This window comes from Cucurbita pepo, chromosome 10 (assembly GCF_057944985.1).
Source record: "Cucurbita pepo subsp. pepo isolate OVF chromosome 10, ASM5794498v1, whole genome shotgun sequence".
Classification (NCBI taxonomy): domain Eukaryota; kingdom Viridiplantae; phylum Streptophyta; class Magnoliopsida; order Cucurbitales; family Cucurbitaceae; genus Cucurbita; species Cucurbita pepo.
The window spans coordinates 3,999,431-4,019,947 of NC_141807.1; the positions used below are offsets into that span (position 1 = coordinate 3,999,431).

General features: G+C 38.0%; 5 protein-coding genes and 1 non-coding gene across 8 annotated transcripts; 1 reads left to right on the plus strand and 5 right to left on the minus strand.

Moving 5' to 3' along the window:
* Positions 1–500: 500 nt before the first annotated feature.
* On the minus strand, positions 501–1,642 carry LOC111803711 (uncharacterized). Its single transcript, XM_023688235.2, has one exon. It carries the CDS (start codon positions 1,576–1,578, stop codon positions 697–699), a length of 882 nt encoding a protein of 293 aa, XP_023544003.2. The 5' UTR covers positions 1,579–1,642; the 3' UTR covers positions 501–696.
* A 2,392-nt stretch (positions 1,643–4,034) lies between these two features.
* LOC111804411 (uncharacterized) lies at positions 4,035–9,515 on the minus strand. 3 transcript variants are annotated; one of them, XM_023689210.2, is made up of 5 exons: positions 8,204–9,515; positions 7,138–7,292; positions 5,939–6,126; positions 5,715–5,781; positions 4,035–5,076 (listed from the first exon to the last, which is right to left on the minus strand). In XM_023689210.2, exon 5 carries the CDS (start codon positions 5,057–5,059, stop codon positions 4,133–4,135), a length of 927 nt encoding a protein of 308 aa, XP_023544978.2. In that variant the 5' UTR covers positions 5,060–5,076; positions 5,715–5,781; positions 5,939–6,126; positions 7,138–7,292; positions 8,204–9,515; the 3' UTR covers positions 4,035–4,132. The 3 variants fall into 3 exon arrangements, with proteins under 3 accessions (XP_023544978.2, XP_023544976.2, XP_023544975.2); XM_023689208.2 differs by lacking the exon at positions 5,715–5,781 and having other exon boundaries at positions 8,204–9,514; XM_023689207.2 differs by lacking the exons at positions 5,715–5,781; positions 5,939–6,126.
* An 83-nt stretch (positions 9,516–9,598) lies between these two features.
* On the minus strand, positions 9,599–11,365 carry LOC111804412 (endochitinase). Its single transcript, XM_023689211.2, has 3 exons — positions 10,906–11,365; positions 10,155–10,305; positions 9,599–10,065 (listed from the first exon to the last, which is right to left on the minus strand). The coding sequence occupies exons 1-3, from the start codon at positions 11,327–11,329 to the stop codon at positions 9,699–9,701; spliced, it is 942 nt and encodes a 313-aa protein (XP_023544979.1). The 5' UTR covers positions 11,330–11,365; the 3' UTR covers positions 9,599–9,698.
* A 1,896-nt stretch (positions 11,366–13,261) lies between these two features.
* Positions 13,262–15,204, minus strand: LOC111804413 (endochitinase-like). Its single transcript, XM_023689212.2, has 3 exons — positions 14,771–15,204; positions 13,850–14,000; positions 13,262–13,761 (listed from the first exon to the last, which is right to left on the minus strand). The coding sequence occupies exons 1-3, from the start codon at positions 15,192–15,194 to the stop codon at positions 13,395–13,397; spliced, it is 942 nt and encodes a 313-aa protein (XP_023544980.2). The 5' UTR covers positions 15,195–15,204; the 3' UTR covers positions 13,262–13,394.
* Positions 15,205–17,047: 1,843 nt separating this feature from the next.
* TRNAS-GCU (transfer RNA serine (anticodon GCU)) lies at positions 17,048–17,129 on the minus strand. Its single transcript has one exon. It is a non-coding gene; the product is annotated as a tRNA-Ser (tRNA).
* A 1,073-nt stretch (positions 17,130–18,202) lies between these two features.
* Positions 18,203–20,274, plus strand: LOC111804415 (endochitinase). The gene is made up of 3 exons (XM_023689213.2): positions 18,203–18,692; positions 18,780–18,930; positions 19,815–20,274. Exons 1-3 carry the CDS (start codon positions 18,263–18,265, stop codon positions 20,182–20,184), a joined length of 951 nt encoding a protein of 316 aa, XP_023544981.2. The 5' UTR covers positions 18,203–18,262; the 3' UTR covers positions 20,185–20,274.
* The last annotated feature ends 243 nt before the right edge of the window (positions 20,275–20,517 follow it).

Sequence of the window (20,517 nt, forward strand, 5' to 3'; positions counted from 1 at the left end):
CAATCAAGAAATTGACTCTGAAGAGAGGCACTTGGCTTGGGCAGATGAGGAATCAGGTTGGGTTGGTTAAGTTACAAGGTCCATTCAAATTGTTTGCCATGGGGACGTTAAAAGCCTATTGGCAGATTGAGTTAGATGGCTGACAGGGCTTGGAACCTCCTACTTAGAGAAGTCTAAGGTTTCACCAACCAACCCTCCACTCTTCACTTGATTATTGGAGCAGTTTGAAGAGTAGTTTGGACAAAATCTATGGTAATGTGAGTGAAAATGAAATCAAGGTGGAGATGCGAACATATTCCCCTGAACTTCATCTTTTAGAATATGTACAGATTTCTTGGGTAATCTTAGATAGCATGAAGTATTGAGTTTCCTTATAGATTCAACAAGTTTCAACTTTTTAGACTTGGATGTGAATTAATATGATATTATGATGTACTCTGTTCATCCCTATCTTTTGAACCTTTTTCAGATGGTAATTGAATAAGAACACATAAAGGAAGTGATCGAACAAGCAAGAGATTTTATCATTATCAATGTCTAAAACTGTTATTCTTGTTTGGATCAAGAACACATAGAACACTATCGTATTATGGACATGGAATCGAGCTAACTATCCCTATGGCGGATCCCTAAAAGTTGGATGCCTTTGCAGGATTCAGGGTGTCAAAAAATGGCTATGGAAATACAATACATCTCCTATTGAGATATTATGTTCAACAGAGAGGCTCTTGTTTTGATCAATCTCCTGAACACACCATCCAACCCACTCTCAATTTCTTGTGCCGCCATTTCCAAACTCTCCAATCTTCTCTGAGCAACCTGCAACTTCTCAACCTCCATTCCTTCAACAACAGAGCTCAAAGCCACATCCACGTTCTCAAATTCGTTCATGGCACTGTTTGACTCGCAGGCAATCGCCCCCTTGTGCACCCACTTAGTAACCAAAGACCATCCTCGAGCTTTTGGCTTCGTCAATGGCGTTAAGTACAACAACACGGATTCGAAAATAGAGCTGTTGGTTGAGCAAACTTGTCTCAGCGCTTCAACCACAGAGCTCAGGTGATTATCTGGATTTTGCATTGGGGATGAGTTGAATTTCTCATTCATCTTCTTCATTGATGTTATCAAGTTTTTACCTTCTTTCTTCATCTTTTTTCTATAGGAAATGTAAGCAGCAGTGGTGGTTTTCATGGCGGAATCGCCTTTCCTCCGGCGAAAGGCAGAGTGAAGAGCCCCAACATGCTGTTGGGTTTCTAATGCTATGTCCTTTGCTAAGCTGCAGACATCCAAAAGCTTCATAGAATCATCCAACAACTCGTCCACCAACTGTTTGTTTTGGGGACAAGACAAAACCTGCTGAGTGGAACCCATTTTGAGAAGCTCATCAATGGAGTCATACAAATCCTGTAATCCCAAAAGAGCACCACAAACAGAAGCAGAAGAAGAAGAAGAAGAAGAAGAAGAAGAAGAAGAAGACACCCATGTCTTCACCTTCCTCAACTCCTCCTCAACCTTCACAGCACAGGGATGCAATCTAGAAGGCAAGCTTATGGACCTCGCTTGGTACTTGGCAGCCATTATCAACAACCTTCCTTTTCTTTTTTTTTCTCAACAGAGCTAAAGCTGAAACACCCTTAGCTTACTACTTCTAAGTGGGTTATGCAGGTGCATATATTTATAGAGAGAGAGAGAGAGAGAGAGAGCAGAAACAGAGGCATCATATGGTGGGGGCAATATGCAGCCATTGATAATTTGGGTGTCACATGTTTATGCAGCAATGAATTTGGACCAAATAATTTGGGGATTGAAGATTAGGTTAATGTGAAAAGGGTATGAGGTGTCGTGTAATTTTGTGCAGGCAAGGTGTTTGATAAAATGCGGAAGAGAAAGAGTCATAGAGGAAGGAAATTGTGGTGCCGCCACATAACCCATTATCGCCTACTCTCTAAAGCTGAGCTGCACACCTACCGAGGGCATCACCTAGCTGTGCTGTCTCTTTTTGCGCACATAATTGGGAGCAAAGTTAGGTTCTTTTCTCTACTCCCAAAATTTAAAATCATTTCTTTTATTATTTATGTTAAATTTTAAGTCTATCCATTATGGAATTTCTACATAATTGATTCTTAAATTTATATTATTGTTTTATCTAAAAAATGTATTATATGTAAGATGAGGTCATGGGAATCACGATAAACTATTTTAATATCATTATTATTATATGCATAATTTTGAACGGCGGAGATTTAAAATTGATAATAGAAGGGTGTGTGGCGTTGGCATAGGCAATGACCTCAAATTACTTGAGCCAGGCGTCACCATTTTAAATCATCAACGTTCACATTTTCCCCTTTAGCCAAAATGCCATTATAATTTTTTTTTCTTTCTATTGCATTGAATGAGAGTAGAACCCTTTGGGTTCGGTTTGTTTTGAGTATACGATACAATGTTGAGAAGTATAATGACGGAATTGGATTTAAAAGCTCTCCAACGTGTTGTAGATCTTTCGACTTTGAGAAGGTCTTTTGACAGTCGTGTGAAGCTTAGTTTATTTTAGCAACCATAAGATAATTCAATGTTTGTGTTAAGTATAGGAGCTTGGTGAAACAATAGTGAAGCTTGGGTGATGAATGTAATATCCCACTTGAACATGATATTTGTACAACCAAGCGAAGAACTAGTAGAGTCAGAATAACACGAAGCAAGATCAATAACTCAAAAGGGATAATTAAAAAAAAATTATTTTTTAAATATTTTAATAAGATGATTTTTTTAAAGGAAGAGTTTGATTAAAATATTTAATTTTTACTAAAAATCTCATTTAAATGATTAATTTTTTACTAAAAATATTTTTTGGTATAAAATTATTAAATTTCCTTCAAAAGGATTCAAATATATAAAAATAGCATAAGTCACTAAATATATACAAATTTAAATTTAAAATATTACCAATTAATTACAACAATAATAATAATAATAAAAGAAATTTGGAACCTAATTATTAATTTAAAAAGTAAAAAAGAGAGTTTGGTGGGCTTACTTCCGTTGTTGTTGGAAAGGAGGAGACGCGTGTCCTCTTCTTAGAGGACACGTGTGGCAAAGAAGTGAAGTGTATGCACTATAAATGACAGTCCAATTGGATAAGGACACGTGTGACATTGAGAAACGATGCGTGCCTCCATGAGCCGCTCATCGCCCAGGATTTGATTTGATGAAATCCAAAATATTATCCAAAAAAAATCCGCATTTAATAATTTTCTAAAGTTTCTCATGACACGTGTTTATTTCCTATTGGTTGTGGCATGAAAATGCTTTAAAGTACCATAAATGTATGGAAAATAATCTAGGAAAGAAAATTAAAAATAAGAAAAAGAATTAGATGTATACTTTTTACCTTTAATTTAAAAAAGAAAATAAAACTTTAGATTTAAAATTGAACGTGACCTACCTAACTGATATAATTAGCAATTCATATAAATACATTAAAATTAGGTACAAATGTTGCAATTTTTACTTATTTGATTTATGCGGTTTTATCGCTAATTTTAATTAAAGAAATTGTAAGAATCTCGAAAAAAAACTCATTAGTTTCAATGAAATCAAGTTTTACATAGAATATCGTCTGCTAGGGAGAAATGTGAGATCTCACAATCCACCCTTACCCTCTTGGAGGCTGGTGTCCTCGTAGGCACACCGCTCGATGTCTGGCTCTGATACCATTTGTAACAACCCATAACAACCCAAGTCCGTTGCTAGTAAATATTGTCTATTTTGGCCTGTTGCGTATCACTGTCAGCCTCATGCGCCAGTGTCTCGCATCGTTCGATGAATAGCTCTAATATCATTTGTAAGAAAGTCCCCGCTTTGGCCTGTTACGTATCGCTGTCAGCCTCATGGTTTTATAACGGATCTATTAGGGAAAGATGTGGGATCTCATAATCCACCCACATACGCGTTATAAAACCGTGAGGCTGACGGCAATATATAATGGATTAAAGCGGACAATATTTGTTAGCAGTAGACTTAAGTTCTCGTACTATCAAAGAATGACGGGTTATATTTATCTTAGATAAAATTGTGACCACAAAGTGGCTAAAATGTACAAGAGTTTGGAATGTTTGAGATCTCAAACAATTCAATGAACTAACATGTTAAGGAAACACACTCTGTGTTTAACTAAACATCTGAACATGCAATCCAATTCACTCTCTATTCCTTCAAAACTTGACGCCAATGTTCTAAGCCTTCTTTGTGCCATTTGAACTTCAGCTTTTTTATCATTGCTTTCGTTTTCTCTCCCATGGCCAAGGAGAGAGTGGAGACCAATATCCACACTCTCCAATTCATTTACTATTTTCCGTCCTTTACCCGATCTCGACCTGATCGTTGGCATCAATTGTGAGACCAATGACCACCCGCTAGCCTTCCCCTTCGTCACCGACGTCGATAGGAACGCTAGAAGCTCTCCAAAGATGGAGATGCTGATGGTTCTTGCTTCTCTTAGCAGTCTGATAAGAGGCAACAAATCATGGTTTGGTAGATCCAATAAGGGGAAGCTTGTTGTTCTATTACTTTGCATTTGCTTCAATGAACCGAGGAAGCTTCCGATGTCTTTCTTCGCTTTCCTTCGGAAGCTGAAGTAGGCACGAACATGGCTTTCGATGCTCGAATCTGCTACTTTTCGACGTAAAGCCGATTGAAGGGATTGTATATTTTGTTTCATCGTAAGGATTATGTCTCTTGCAGAGCAACAAGAATCTATCAATATAACAGACTCAGTTAAAGCCTCTTCCACAAGCTTCCCCTCCTTATAGTGAACAAGAGCTTGCTGGGTGGAAGAAGACTGAACAAGCTCTCCAACAGAGTTATACAACTCTGCTAGCCCAACCAATGCAGCTCGAATCCCTTCGAGTCCAAAAGGAGTCGTTTTTGCATTGGAAGACGAAACTTGAAAAGATTTTAGGCTCTCCAGCAATGGTTCTGGCTCGAGCTCCACCCTCGCTGGCAAGCTAACCGATCTAACAGGCTGGTGGGCGTCGTTGAATATCGATGAGATCACCATCCTTGGTTTGTAAATTGCTGAAACTCACAAGAGAATTGAATGGCTTGAGCAAAACCAACCAACATAACAGCCAATTTATATGGAAAAGAGAAGCTAACAAAGTCTCTATGCATGCATGTCAAAGTCACAGCGTTATAGACCAAAGGCTCAGCTCTGTTTGATTCTCTTGTAACAGTTTCAGCCTACAAACTGAGCATCTACGTCAAATTTTTTAATAAAATGCTCCACCAATTGGCCAACATCAAGCTCTGACAACAATATACAATAATAAAGTATTGAACATGTTGGCATAGTTGCAGGCCATAATGATACCAATGCCACCCTGCCTCCCCAATAATTGGGCTCTCCTAAACCCAACATAATTTAAGATGAATCAGATGAATAATCATGTGGGTGAAAAAAGAATAAGCTAAATTCAAACCTAAATATTCTCGACCCATGTTTTGTCTCCACCCATGAAGAAGAATGTGCATGGAAATAAAAAGTGGCTACCCCCTTTTAAATGGTGGCTTTGTTAATAGCTATAGCCATGAATCTAGGCTTACAATGAGCAAACATTGCTACTACCATTCCAATATTATAGTAATGTTTGTAATGCAGCAGCAGACAAAGGGCGGGGCATGCGGCTAACACAATGGGGGGAAGAGAAAGTTACCTAAAGAGCTGGTTATGAAAATCCACAAATGCTCATCAAACACTTTGTAAGAACTTTAAAAGTCACTCTACAATGGAATTCAAACACAAAAATCAAGTAAACTATTGCATGATCTTGCTCTATAGAACACCACAATTTTCAGTTTGAGAGATAAGGAGTAAAATTTCTCATTATAACAGAGGGAAATGGCTTAAAAGAGAAAGTGGGTATGAGAGAAAACAAACCACATGGTCAAAAATTGAGAGAAGACAATGAGGCCCAAGTCGGGGTGAGACGCCATGAGGGAGACATGAGAAGAGGTTCAGTCAGGCATTTTGTCGAACATGTGAAGGGCGCAGAGCGAAAAACAGAGCAAAAATCTTTACGGTAGCGGATGAATGTGGAGGTGCATGAATGTAATGCAATCCACTTCCTTCAAGGATAAGAATAATCAACGATTCTATTATCAGTCACCCAATAAAAAAAAAAAAAAAACGTAATTGTGTAATAAATTCATGAATTTATTGTTGGCTTCCATTTTTTTTTAAATGAATTTACAGCTACACTTATGAATCCTTCATAATTTAAAAGATGAAATTTGGGAATATATTCGTCTCAAATCTTTTGATATCTTTATATTATAAACTTTATTTAAATGGTTCTATCTAAGAAAGAGTACATTAACAAATATCACATTTGAGATGGATCATAATGATATGACCGTTAAAAAAATATTTAAAAGAAATTAGAATCACTACATATACCAACAAGATAATAATCATTGTTGTTAAATCAAAAGAATTCTAAAGCAAGGTACAATTTTTAAAAAATATTTAAGGCCGACTGATATTAGTTTATGAACATTAATAACCCTCTTTAACACTTTGAGATAAATAATTAACGTGATTATATCACGAGGGATGCAATGGAATGCCAAGGTCATTTAGGGAATTCGAGTTCCAAATCTTGAACATGGAGCATTACCGAAACAAATATTCAAATCTATATTTTTCAAAACTTCAATGTTCGAACACTAATGTTAAGCTCCTGGATCAATATGAAACTGATATGAAGTACGGATGAATAGAGAGAGGGAGAGAAAAACGTACAGATGTACAAAATAATAATAAGAATAAATAATAATAATTTCTATTTATCAAACCATATGGCTTGGCATTGCAATGTGGGTTCTCAACATTAAAGCCTGGCAATGAGTGGGTGTCTCCCAATTCTAGAAAAAAGAATCCACATGAATCAATTCCCTTTGACCACTCAAGATTATTATACAAATCATGTTTATTGCCCTAAAAATCACCCAGAATCTAGAGTTTTGTTTGTTTCTCTTGCAAAATTAATTGAAAGTATTTTGTTATTAATACTCAGCACAATCAACTCAAACTCAACCTAAATAAGTTAGCAACTCGACCCAAATCATAAATCATACCTTTTGAGATGAGTTGATCGAAGTTTTTTTGGGTTCAGCATATTCTCCTGCCATTGTTTGAGCTATGAAAATTTACCCAGCAAGCTCTGATAACCCGGGCTAAACCACTTTGTTCACCAGCCAGCCAAATGCTTGTTGAGGTTGTTGATCCAGGCCTAAATCAGAGGAACTAGAAACGTGAGATTTGGCAGCTATCATCAGAACGAGTAAAGAAATAGAATTTGGTATCAGCTGCCATCAACATTGTCGAATACTTGATATTCTAATCCATTCCAAAAGTATAAATCTATAACCACAATTCATAACATTCGAGAAGACTTAAGATGTCGCTGCATTAAGCTGCTAAAGCTGCAACACTTATACCATATTGAATGAAGAGAGAAACGAGTGTCAGCGAAGACGATGGACCTCGAAAGGGGGTGGATTGTGAGAACCCATATCGGTTGGAGAGGAGAACAGGAGAACGGAACATTTTTATAAGGGTGTGAAAACCTCTCTCTAATAGAGGTTTTAAAACCTTGAGTGGAAGTCCAAAGGAAAAGTTTAAAGAGGAAAAACATCTCTAATACCGGTGGGCTTGGGCTTATGCTATTACAATGTTTATCCAATCTAAGAATATTCTTCTTCACAATTGTCCCACTCTTGAGGAAATGAGTCGGCATCAAGATTCTAGATCCAAACAAAAGTAGTAGCAGCGGGACCTTGACTATCTACTATCTGTGAGATCAGTTGGAGAGTAGAATGAATCCTTCCTTATAAACTTGTAGAAACCTTTTCTTAGGAGACACATTTTAAAAGCCCAAACGGGAAATTCCGAAAGGGAAAGCCCAGAAAAGACAATATCGGTTAGTGGTCGGTGGGCTTAAGCTTGGGCGGTTAGGGCAAGATTTGGCTCATTCATCAAAATAAATGTTCGTTCAGGAAAAATAAAAGGCACCCTTTAACGACATTGAGTAAAAGCAGAAAATTTTCAAATGGGGGTAAGGTAAAAGACTAAGGAAAGCAAAAAAAATCCAGAAATTTTCAAAAGATACAAACAATTAATACGAAATGACCAAAGTTGTACCAGTAATATAGCATGGCTTTGCTCCCTCGCCTTCTTCAGAGACTTCAGTGTACTCTCCAACGTTGAATATGCAGCAACATCAGTCATACTTTTACTCTCAACTGCATAATCAAACACTCGATAGGCTTCAGCAATTCTACCACTCCTGCAAAGCGCCCGACACCAATTGCCTCGCTGCCCCTGCCAAGTGTCATGGTCATGCTCGTCCAAGCCGTGTTGTCCATTGCTACATGCCCATACCACGTCAAAATCCTTTATGTTATTCCATGTTGTATTGTCTAACATTGTATTTTCTGTTTGTATGACCATTCAGCGAAATCACGTCTCGGCCTACCAAACCTGAATCGCTTCAAAATGTACTACAGAGAGATGCGACTAGTTGTCAAATTCTCCATACCCGAAAAAGTTATATACGGCTTAAGCTATTGTGTTGCCTTTTGCCTGTATGTTATATAACATTGCTTTCAAATCCTCTCAATCTTGCTTTTAATGTCTCCTTCTAAATCTCCGTCTCCGATTTCTAAAACCTTCTTCTCAAATTGGAGTCAGAGGTATGTTTGCATACATTGACTGGCCGTAGGTGACACGAATACAGATTGACTTAACTCACTTGCTGTTAAGAAGCGAGTGTCTAGTTATCACAAAGTCCGCTGCCAAGAAAAGTGCGATTGTGACGGCAAACTTACCAACCGCGTAGATCTTGCTATTACACACATTATCTATCAAAATTTTATAAGTAACAGGATCTGGCTTCGCACCACAGCTACTACGCATTTCATCAATAAAACCATAAACAGTAGACAGAGCTTTGGACTTGCAAAGTTGTTTAACGAGATGATTAAATGTATAAGAATCAAGAGGCGACTCTATAGCTTCATCAACCAAACCTACCGAACAAAGCGAACGCACAGCAATATCCGTGGTTACCTTGTCAGGATTGAAGCCATTGTTAACCATGAAATTGAGAATTTGCCAAACCGAATCGAGAGACGAATCAGTACCATTCCCGCAGGTGGAGAGTAAGATATAAAACGTCGATCGATCCGATGAGGTTTTGTGGTGGTGGTGATGAAGGAGCTGTAGAGCTTCTTGGCATCTGCAAGACTAGCCGATTTGAACACCGACGGGAGTTTCGGCTTTCCAGGGTGGCCGGAGCTCTGACGCGATGAGGCTTTCTGGCGAAGTTTTGGTGTTCATTTTTAATATAAGGAGCGGTACTCGCCGGACAAAAGCGAGGCGCCGCCGGAGGACGAGGCGGTTGGTTAACGACCGTGGTGGAGAGAGCTAAACGAATTCCCCCGCGCTGATCGAACCAATTGTAAGGGTTTCTTACAGAAATTGAGATTTGCGTGGGAAAGTAAATGGGCCGTGGTTCGGCCCAACAAGATCAGAAAAGATTTGAATGGGAACAACGAATTTCCCGTCTTTATTTAAATTTGAAGGTTACACCATTTATTAAACAGAGCAGCCATAGCCTTAGTGTAAGCGTAGCCATTTAGAAAGACCTTTGATTGTTGCAATCCAAGTTGTTGCCATAGCCGATGCCCAACAAGTCACAGTACCTTTTGTAAAACCCAATTCTATCAGCAACTCTGCTATCGGCACCACGCCCACACTCGAGCCCACCATTGATGATGTTGGTGATGACACCATACCCAGGCACTCTCCCGGCAGCGCTGTCGGCGGCCGAAGGCTGCCATCTCCCAGTGATAACATCATGGCACGATGGCTTGTTTCCTTGTGGTGTCATCCAGAACCAAATGGCTGTCTTGAATGCAACAACCGCATCCGTGGCTACCAAATCAGGGTTGCCTAGCAAATTCAAATTTAGCGCCCTACCCGCTGGCCCGTAGTTGTAGTTACTACAAAACGTTTGATAATTTCACGAATTAGGATTAGAATCTCAGAATTTTGATAATATAATGTGTTATAGGAAGAACAGAGGTCTTACTGGGTTAGCTGAATTGGGCCACGGCCGTAATATTTCTGGCCAGCAGCACACGGCCATTGTTGGTTAGGTGAGCAATATACGTCTTGGTTTCTCTCCCTTATGAAGCAATATCCCCACGCATATGGGCCATCCGGTGCGGTAGCCCACCCTCCTGCGCCACACTCGTTTTAACATCCATTTGTAAGTCAAAATTACAGTACCGATTATATCTCGATTGGAATGAGGCTTTTTGGGAAGTCTAAAACAAAAGTCACTAGAGCTTATGCTCAAAGTGGACAATATTATACCATTGTATAAGTTCGTGGTTCCTAACCTGAGGCCTCTTTGGAAATGAGGCCTTTTGGGGAAGCCCAGAACATAGAACATAAGAGCTTATACTCAAAGTGGACAATATTATACCATTGTATAGGTTCGTGGTTCCTAACATGGTATAGAGTTATGTCTTTTAACTTACCCATATCAATAAAATCCTAAAATGTCGAACAAATAAGTTGTGAGCCTCGAAGTTGTAGTCAAGAGTGACTCAAATGTCGAACAAAGGGTACTTTGTTCTAGGATTAGAAAAAGTCGAATCTCAATTAAGGGGAGGCTGTTCGAGGGCTGCATAGGCTTCAAAAAGACTCTATAGTGTACTTTGTTCGAATGGAAAATTGTTGAGGGAGTAGTCCCACGTTAGCTAATTTAGAAAATGATCATGAGTTTATAATTTAAGAAATCAAAAGCAAAATCAGGAAAGTTCTGTAACACTAACCAGTAGTTTCATGAGAAGTTTGGCCGAAGAAAGCAGCGAGCTCCCGTTTACGAGTAGCGGCATCTCCGGTGGTACCAAAGCCAGAGAAGGATTGAGCGGCAGTAATGAAAGCATTATATCTATAGAATCCATTACTGGGGCATCGAGGATCCTTGCTATACTTGAGCATTTGATTGTAGAGGGCTTCACTGATGATACCTCCGACGCCGCTGCCGCCAGTACTGGGGGGTGTAGAAGGAGTGGAGCCGCCACACTGGCTCTGGCAATTGTTTTTACAATACTCGTCGGTGTTGCCGCACCATCCAAACTGGCTGCAGCAGAGGCGATTGGGGCAGAGAGCGCCATTGGCCTGCCGCCCACATTGCTCTGCTGCGCCTCCCAAAACGAAGGCAAAGGCTAAGACAATAAGCGTATGAAGCTTCATTGTTGTTTGGTGTATGAGAAGATGAGGAAAATGGGAAGAGCAAGTGCAGTTATTTATAGGGAGTTTTCCGTTGAATTTTCAAACCCAATTCCAAATATTAAAATAATTTTGGATTATTGTTCACTGTTGACCGCAACCTTGTTTATTAATGTCATATATATATATATATATATACACATACATATTGAGAATTCTCCTTAATTGACGGGAGTAATTGGTGGGGTCACTCCGACCTAATTTGAATAGTCCGTAAAATCATGATTAGATAAATAATTTTCGTTCATATATTGATAATAATTTAATTTTTATTTTAAAAAATTAAGGATATTTTTGGATAAATGGAGTGTTTTATTAATTTAGCCTAATTTTTAAAATAATTATTATCAGCTGTGTTGGTATAAAATAAAAAAAAGAAGTAAATAGATTAAAGTAGTTGGAAAATAATGTTAAATTGTTGTGATTAATAATGACTAAAATAAACGGTAATTTGATTAATCTATTTGTTGATAATTTATATTTGTAAATAATTATTTAAAATATTATATCATAATATTTTCAACTTAAATTATATGTTGTTTGTTCTATATTATTGGTTAAATATAAGAGAATTGGGTGCATTTATTTATTTATTTATTTATTTATTTTACAAAAACATGATAGTTAAAATAGTGAGTTAATTTATCTAATTGAATTTTATTTTATTAAATTAATTTTAAAAAAAATATCCATATTATTGTTACTATTATATGAATTGAAAATGTTTTGTTTATAAAAAAAACTTACAAATTATTTTTTAAAACATTTAAGAGGGTTATATTTATTTATTTTAAATAAAAACTAAAAAAACAAAATAATTAATTAATTATTATTATTATTTGTAATTCTAGAAATTATAGCTTTTAAATTCAATCCATAGCTTTAATGAAACTATGACTAAAGAAAATTCAACATCTTAATTTTAATGTGGGTTTGAAAAATCAACTCTGTTGATAATATCTGGTATTTATCCATAAAACATAAAAATAATATTTAATTATCAATAATTGAGTGTAAAAAATAATTTCTCGTATATAAACTTTTGATAGTAATAAATTAAAGGGAATTTTTTGAAGGCTTAAAATAAAAATAAAATAAATATAAAAATTGAGGTAGATGATATCATGAAAAATAAATTATGAATGTTTATTATTAAGATTTTAAATGATATTTGATATATATAGTTTATTGAAAAGTCTAGTGCCCACATTTAATTTGTAATATATATTAATTACACCTAAAAATTAAAAATATTTTTGTAACGTCCCAACTTCAAACTGTATTTAGAATTTAGATTCGACTCACCTACAGTTTTGGTGTAACAACACAAGCTCACTGTTAGCAGTACGTATACCCATCAGTCTCACACGTCTACTGTGAAAAAGTTTCTACACTCTGATTTCTCCAAAAGACTTCATATCCCTGAGAGATGTATTCTTTATTTATAAGCTCATGAGTAGGACTCCAAAACAACGGTGATTTAATGATAAATATAAAATTTTAAAATAAGAAAAATGAAAGGTGAAGAAAATTTATTAAATTAAAAATTAAAAATTAAATCTATAAAATAATTGAATATTTATTTTTTCAAAAAAAATAATAAATAAATAAATAAATAACTTCCTAGAACTAAAATAGATAAGAATTTAATACATGCATGAACACATCATATTATTATTCTAATATTAAGTTATTTTTAGGGTCAAAGTTTAGCATGAAAAAAAAATTATTTGACTTTTCTAAACCCAATTTATATCCTTCCAAATCATTTTTAATTTTTTTTCCAGCCAACCTAATTTAAATTTTATCCAACTTGTTCTTAATTTAATAATATAAAATACAATTCTCGAAATTAAAAATAGCATATAATAGTAATAATTATCTTGTTATATAAAGTAAAATTTAATATTTTCAAGATTTATTGCATAAAGATATGTGTGTAGACATTACACATAGCAACAGCCATAGTTGTCTTTTACAACAACAAAAAGACATTTTATTACATGGTATTATAAGATTACGTAAATGTCTAGAAAGACCTTTGATTGTTGCAATCTAAGTTGCTGCCGTAACTGACACCAAGCATGTCGGAGTATCTTTTGTAGAACCCAATTCTGTCAGCAACTCTATCATCGGGGCCATGTCCGCACTCGAGCCCACCATTAATGATGTTGGTAATGACACCATACCCAGCCACTCTCCCGGCAGCGCTGTCGGCGCTCGAGGGCTGCCATCTCCCAGTGATAACATCATGGCACGATGGCTTGTTTCCTTGTGGTGTCATCCAGAACCAAATGGCTGTCTTGAATGCAACAACCGCATCCGTGGCTACCAAATCAGGGTTGCTTAGCAAATTCAAATTTAGTGCATTACCCGCTGGCCCGTAGTTGTAGTTACTAGAAAAGTTTGATCATTTAAGGAATTGGGATTAGAATCTCAGATGTTTGATGATATGTTGTGTTATAGGAAGAACAGAGGTCTTACTGGGTTAGCTGAATTGGGCCACGGCCGTAATATTTCTGGCCAGCAGCACACGGCCATTGTTGGTTAGGTGAGCAGTATAAGTCTTGGTTTCTCTCCCTTATGAAGCAATATCCCCATGCATATGGACCATCCGGTGCGGTAGCCCACCCACCTGTCCCACACTCGTGAGTTAATAAGAGATATATCTCGATTGGAATGAGGCCTTTTGGAGAAGCCCAAAACAAAGCTATTAGAGCTTATACTCAAAGTGGACAATATCATACCATTGTGTAGGTTCATGTTTCTTAACATGGTATTAGAGTTATGCCCTTAATCTATGCATGTCAATAGAATCTTCAAATGTTGAAAACATAAGTTGGGAGCCTTGAAGGTGTAGTCAAAAGGGTCGAACAAAAGGTGTATTTTGTTCGAAGGTTCTAGAGAAGGAGTCGAGCCTCGATTAAGGGGAGGGTGTTCGATGGCTACATAGACCACAAAAGAGGCTCTATAGTCTACTTTGTTTGAGGAGTCGAGCCTCGATTAAGGGGAGGGTGTTCGAGGGCTCCATAGATCTCAAGAGAGACTCTATAGTCTACTTTGTTCGAGAAGTCGAGCCTCGATTAAGGAGAGACTATTCAAGGGCTCCATAGACCTCAAGAGAGACTCTATAGTCTACTTTGTTTGAGGGGAGAATTGTCAAAGATTGTTGGGGGTGTTCAGGATTATTGGGAGTGAGTCTCACGTTGGTTAATTTAGTGGAAGATCACGAGTTTATAAGTAAGGAATACTATCTTCATTGGCACGAGACCTTTTGGGCTAAAGATTCGTGATTCCTAACCGGGAGGAGCCTGCATTGGCTAATTTAGGAAATGATCATGCTTTTATAAGCAAGTAATTTAGAGAAATCAAAAGCAAAACCACGAGAGTTCTTTTAACACTAACCAGTGGTTTCATGAGAAGTTTGGCCGAAGAAAGCAGCGAGCTCCCTTTTACGAGTAGCGGTGTCTCCGGTGGTACCAAAGCCAGGGAAGGATTGAGCGGCAGTAACAAAAGCATTGTATCTATAGAATCCATTACTGGGGCATCGAGGATCCTTGCTATACTTGAGCATTTGATTGTAGAGAGCTTTGCTGATGATACTTCCGACGCCGCTGCCGCCGGAACTGGGGGGTGTGGAAGGAGTTGAGCCTCCACATTGGCTCTGGCAACCATCTTTACAGTACTCATCGGTGTCGCCGCACCATCCGAACTGGCTGCAGCAGAGGCCATTGGGGCAGAGAGCGCCGTTGGCCTGCCGCCCACATTGCTCTGCTGCGCCTCCCAAAACGAAGGCAAAGGCTAAGACAATAAGCGTATGGAGCTTCATTGTTGTTTGGTGTATGGGAAGATGATGAAAATGGGAAGGGAAGTGGAGATATTTATAGGGAGCGTTTGGTGTAAATTAAAATAAAATTAGGGAATGTTGGAAGTTGACCGTTACCTTGTTTATTATTAACGCCCATGTCTAAGTTTGAATGGTCTCACTAATTATTATTATTATTCTTATTAATTTCGAGTTAAAACACTATGATTCACCGTTGACTACTACCTCGGATCATTGGTGACAATGGTAAGGTTTAGATTGGTTACTCTAATGAGCGGTGGTGGCAAAGTAGTGGTTGGTGGTTGTCGACCGCATCAGTGATGCAAACGAAGGGTGGAGAGATTTAAGAGAGGTAGTGTGAGGACGTTTTAATCATTTTCAAGAAACCGAGTGGGTTGAGTCGGGTTCAAGTTCAGTATGCTTACGGTCGACTTGACCCAACCCAAACAATATATATAAAAATTTAGGGTTGACTTGATGTCTGTTGTCGTGCCACCTTTACACGATTGCAAGCCTTCTCTTCTCTCTTACCTTCCGTTTCTAAGATAGACAATTCGGTCGTATCTATGCATAGTGAGTTTGCAATAACCACTATTGTCGTTGTTTTAAAGTTTATTTAAAAATAAAAAATAAAAATTGAACCCAACAATCCAATCCGAACCAATGAGTTGGGTTGAGTCGGTAAACGACCCAAAGAAATTTTATTATAATTCAATTCGTGACGATCATAAGTAGAAAGTTCATATTCTTCGGTGATTGATTAACAATTTGTTGGACAATATTCAACGCAGTTACCACAAAATATACAGATCCCAAAATCAATACTGTAATTAAGCAATCGTTTCTTTCGAATATCCATTTCCAATTTCCAATCAACAACGGGGAGATCTATAGGACATACACGAACACATACTTCACAAGCAATGCATTTATCAAATTCAAAATGGATTCGACCGTAGAAACGCTCCGATGCGATTAAGTTTTCTTAAGAATATTGAATAGTTACCGGCAAACGATTGCATGAGATAAAGTAATCATGAAACCGTGATCAATGTAACTTGCAACTTGTTGACCATAATTCATGAACCCAGTTACTATAGGGAAGATATTGTAAGTGAAATAATTTCCGATTGGACTGAGTTCCTGACTCAACAAATTTGAACAGAGTTATCCAAAAATAAATAAATAAATATATAAATATATATATATATATTAAAAAATATTAAATTAATTAGACAATTTTCCAAATTCAATTTCTTACTAAACACTCCTTGATTTTTTTAATTAATTACCATTCAAAATGGAAGTGTAGAGAACTATGAAGACGGAAGCTGGCGGCTCTGAAAAGTCAAAGAAGGAATAATAATAATAATAATAATAATAATAATAATAATAAACTTGAATGATCGTCGTGATTCCGGAAAATCCGGCGCCGATTATGGATTCTATGATGACTGACGAAGAAAACTTATACGACTACTGGTCGTCCACTTCATCCTGAAGGCCGCGGCGGCGGTGACGTGGCGGTGGTGATGGTGGAGACGTGGCGTGATAGGTTTACGTTTTCTTAATTTTTTTCCATCTCCAAATCATAGTTCTTACGGCTTCTTTTAGTTCTTTGTATATAGCCTTGGGTGGTGCGGCGCCACTGATCTCTACGGTGGAGCTGGTTGTCAAAACCAGTGTCGTTCCGGTGGTTCAGCCCTGCCGAGAGGCGGAGGGGACGTTGGCACGCTCATCGCCACCGCCATTTCCGGTGGAAAGCTCAAGTGTCGGTGGATATGATACTCTGTAGAAACAAATTTTAATTATTGAAGACTACAACGAATATTTGGAAAAATAAAAGGAAAAAAGAACGTCGCCTGAGAGATTCGAACTCTGGCGGGGAAACCCCATGTACTTAGCAGGCACACGCCTTAACCACTCGGCCAAAGCGACTGATGTTGCCATGTTTTTAACTAAAATTAATCAAATTTAATATTCAATATTTCTTGAACTAAGTATTTTTGTTTTTGGAAGAAATTTAATTTCATTTAAATAAAAATATATTGATAAGTTTGATTATTTTAAATTTTATTGCATTAATCATTTTTTAGATAAGGTCTTATCTCAAATTGGTGGTTGACTTTGACTATATCGTGCTCTGAAATGCGCTCTATGATCACATTTTTCTTACCGAAAAAAAAGATCGTCACAACTCAATTACCTTAAAATAATTGTTAGATGTAGATTTAATAATTTGTGTCTCAATAATCTCGGGATTTGAATCTCTCCTACATCCAACGGTGATAAACGGTCAGCCATATGATGATCGTCTCTAACTTACTGTATTATTTCGAAGACTTATTATATACTTTTCAATTCAAATTAATTAATTTTGTAAATTATGTTAGACGAACACGACTCTCCACAATGTTATGATATTGTCCACTTTGAGTATAAACTCTCATGACTTTGCTTTGAGCTTCCCCAAAAGACCTCAAACCAATGGAGTTATTCCTCACTTATAAACCCACCCATGATCATTCTCTAAATTAGCCGATGTGGGACTTTCATCATCCAACACCTCCCCTCGAACAAAGTGTGCCTCCCCTTAATCGAGGCTTGACTCCTTTGGAGTCTTAGTCATTTTTTACTGCCTTCGAGAAGGCTTGGCTCCTTTTCTTTTGGAGTTCTTTGTTCGATATGTGAGGATTTACCGATCTATTGGCACGACTAAGTTTAAGGCATGACTCTGATACCATGTTAGACGAACACGACTCTCCACAATGGTATGATATTGTCCCACTTTGAGCATAAGCTCTCACGGCTTTGCTCTGGGCTTCCCCAAAATGCCTCAAACCAATTGAGTTAATAATCCTGGCTTATAAACTCATGATCATTTCCTAGATTAGGGGACGTGACTTCATCATCCAACAATTTAAACTTAAAAGTTAATTAAGAATTTAATTAAGGGATATCTTGAAAATCTTAAACTAAATCTATGGTGGATATCTTTGATGATTGCAAGCGCACCAAAGGTTCCAATATGTAAACAATGGTGGTGGAAAATTCAGGCAAAGATTTGAAGCATGAAGGATTATGCATTGATCTTCTTGTTGTTTCCTCTGTTGTTGTTGTTGGGAGCCTCTGCTGAGCAATGTGGACGGCAGGCCAGCGGCGCTGTCTGCCCAAACGGGCTGTGTTGCAGCCAGTTTGGGTGGTGCGGCACCACCCGTGCTTACTGTGGACATGGTTGTCAAAGCCCATGTCGTCGTTCAAACCCGACTCCGAGTCCTAATGGCAGCGGAGGTAACGTCGCTAAGCTCATCAGCTCTGCCACGTTCGATCAAATGCTTAAGTATCGTAACGACCCGAGATGTCCTAGCAATGGATTCTATAGCTATGATGCTTTTCTCGCTGCTGCTCGATCCTTTAGTGGGTTTGCTACGACGGGAGATGATGCCACTCGTAAGAGAGAATTGGCGGCTTTCTTTGGCCAAACTTCTCATGAAACTACGGGTTTGTTAGAATGATTTGGATTGACTTTTTAAGTGTTTAGTTATGAAAATAGATCGATGTGGAAGCTAAATATAAAGTGTGGTGTAGGAGGATGGCCAACCGCACCCGATGGTCCGTATGCATGGGGATATTGCCAAATAAGAGAAATCAACCGGGGTACTTATTGCTCGCCGAGCTTGCAATGGCCGTGTGCTGCAGGCCAACAATATTACGGACGCGGACCCATCCAAATCACTTAGTAATTTTTCAATCTTGTTTCTATTTTAACATAAGTTCTCGTAGTTTTGCTTTTGGATCCACCTAAAAAATCTCGAGCATGAACCTTTCTCTACAACTTCGTTTGCACGAGAATTAAGATATTGTTTTGTGACATCCCACATCAGTTGGAGAAGGGAACGAAACATTCCTTATAAGGGTGTGGAAACCTCTCTCTAGTAGATGCATTTTGAAACTATGAGGCTTACCGAGATACCTAACGAGCCAAAGCAGACAATATCTGCTAGCGGTAGACTTGGACATTTACAAATGATTTCAGATTCAGAAACTGGACATTGTGCCAACGAGGACACTAGATCCTCAAGAGAAATGGATTGTGAGATCCCACCTCAGTTGGAGAGGGGAATGAAACATTCCTTCAAAGGTGTCGAAACCTTTCCCTAATGACAATATTTGCTAGCGGTGAGCTTGGACTGTTACAAAAGGTATCAGAGCCAGACACCTGGCGTTGTACCAACGAGGACGTTGGACCCTCAAGAGAGGTAGATTGTGAGATCCCACATCAGTTGAAGAGAGGAACGAAACATTCCTTATAAGGGTGTGGAAACCTCTCCCTAGTAGATGCATTTTAAAACTACGAGGCTTGGCGATACCTAACGAGCCAAAGCAGACAAGTGAGCTTGGATTGCTACAAATGGTATCATAGCTAGATACCGGGCGTTGTGTCAGCGAGGACATTGGGGTCGAAACATTCCTTATAAAGGTGTGGAAACTTCTCCTTAGTAGACGCGTTTTAAAATCATAAAGCTGACGATTATACGTAACGGACAAAAGCGGACAACATCTACTAACAATGAACTTGAGTTGTTACGAACATGTTTTGAATTTACTTGATTTAATGATTAGCAACTACAACTACGGGCAAGCTGGTGGAGCACTGAGATTGGATTTACTGAACAATCCAGAGCTGGTAGCCACGGACGCAGTCATAGCATTCAAGACAGCCATTTGGTTCTGGATGACGCCACAAGGAAACAAACCATCAAGCCATGATGTTATTACTGGCCGATGGCAACCATCAAATGCTGATAGAGCTGCTGGAAGATGGCCTGGTTATGGTGTCCTTACCAACATCATCAATGGCGGGGTTGAATGTGGAGGCCGTGCTGCTAACGCAGTGGCTAGCAGAATTGGGTTCTACAAAAGGTACTGCGACATATTAGGCGTCGGCTATGGAGATAACTTGGACTGTAATAATCAAAGCTCTTTTGCCTAAGCGTTAAATACTCGATGTAATAAAACCACGAATACTTTTGTCGTCATAACTATGAAACATGAATATTTGTGACCTTATCTTAATAAAAGTAAACGTCTTTATGTACGAGGAGTCTCACATCGGTTAAATAAAAGGTTAGATCGTGGACTTATAAGTAAGGAATACTATCTTTATTAACCTGAAATCTTCTAGGGAAACAAAAAATAAAGTCTAAGTAGACAATATCGGTAGGAGAGTCGTGGTTCTTAACATGGCATAAGAGTCATGCCCTTAACTTAGCCATATCAATAGAATTCTTAAATGTCAAACAAAAAAGTTGGAGCCTCAAAGGTG

Excerpts from the sequence above, each read along its gene's own strand:
- LOC111803711 (XM_023688235.2), bottom strand. The coding sequence starts at position 1,578 with ATGGCTGCCAAGTACCAAGCGAGGTCCATAAGCTTGCCTTCTAGATTG.
- LOC111804411 (XM_023689207.2), bottom strand. The coding sequence starts at position 5,059 with ATGGTGATCTCATCGATATTCAACGACGCCCACCAGCCTGTTAGATCG.
- LOC111804412 (XM_023689211.2), bottom strand. The coding sequence starts at position 11,329 with ATGAAGCTTCATACGCTTATTGTCTTAGCCTTTGCCTTCGTTTTGGGA. Across the intron at positions 10,306-10,905 it reads AACTTCTCATGAAACTACTG|GAGGGTGGGCTACCGCACCG; the intron begins GTTAGTGTTACA and ends AGTGTGGCGCAG. Across the intron at positions 10,066-10,154 it reads GGCCCAATTCAGCTAACCCA|TAACTACAACTACGGGCCAG; the intron begins GTAAGACCTCTG and ends AACGTTTTGTAG.
- LOC111804413 (XM_023689212.2), bottom strand. The coding sequence starts at position 15,194 with ATGAAGCTCCATACGCTTATTGTCTTAGCCTTTGCCTTCGTTTTGGGA. Across the intron at positions 14,001-14,770 it reads AACTTCTCATGAAACCACTG|GTGGGTGGGCTACCGCACCG; the intron begins GTTAGTGTTAAA and ends AGTGTGGGACAG. Across the intron at positions 13,762-13,849 it reads GGCCCAATTCAGCTAACCCA|TAACTACAACTACGGGCCAG; the intron begins GTAAGACCTCTG and ends AAACTTTTCTAG.
- LOC111804415 (XM_023689213.2), top strand. The coding sequence starts at position 18,263 with ATGAAGGATTATGCATTGATCTTCTTGTTGTTTCCTCTGTTGTTGTTG. Across the intron at positions 18,693-18,779 it reads AACTTCTCATGAAACTACGG|GAGGATGGCCAACCGCACCC; the intron begins GTTTGTTAGAAT and ends AGTGTGGTGTAG. Across the intron at positions 18,931-19,814 it reads GGACCCATCCAAATCACTTA|CAACTACAACTACGGGCAAG; the intron begins GTAATTTTTCAA and ends TTTAATGATTAG.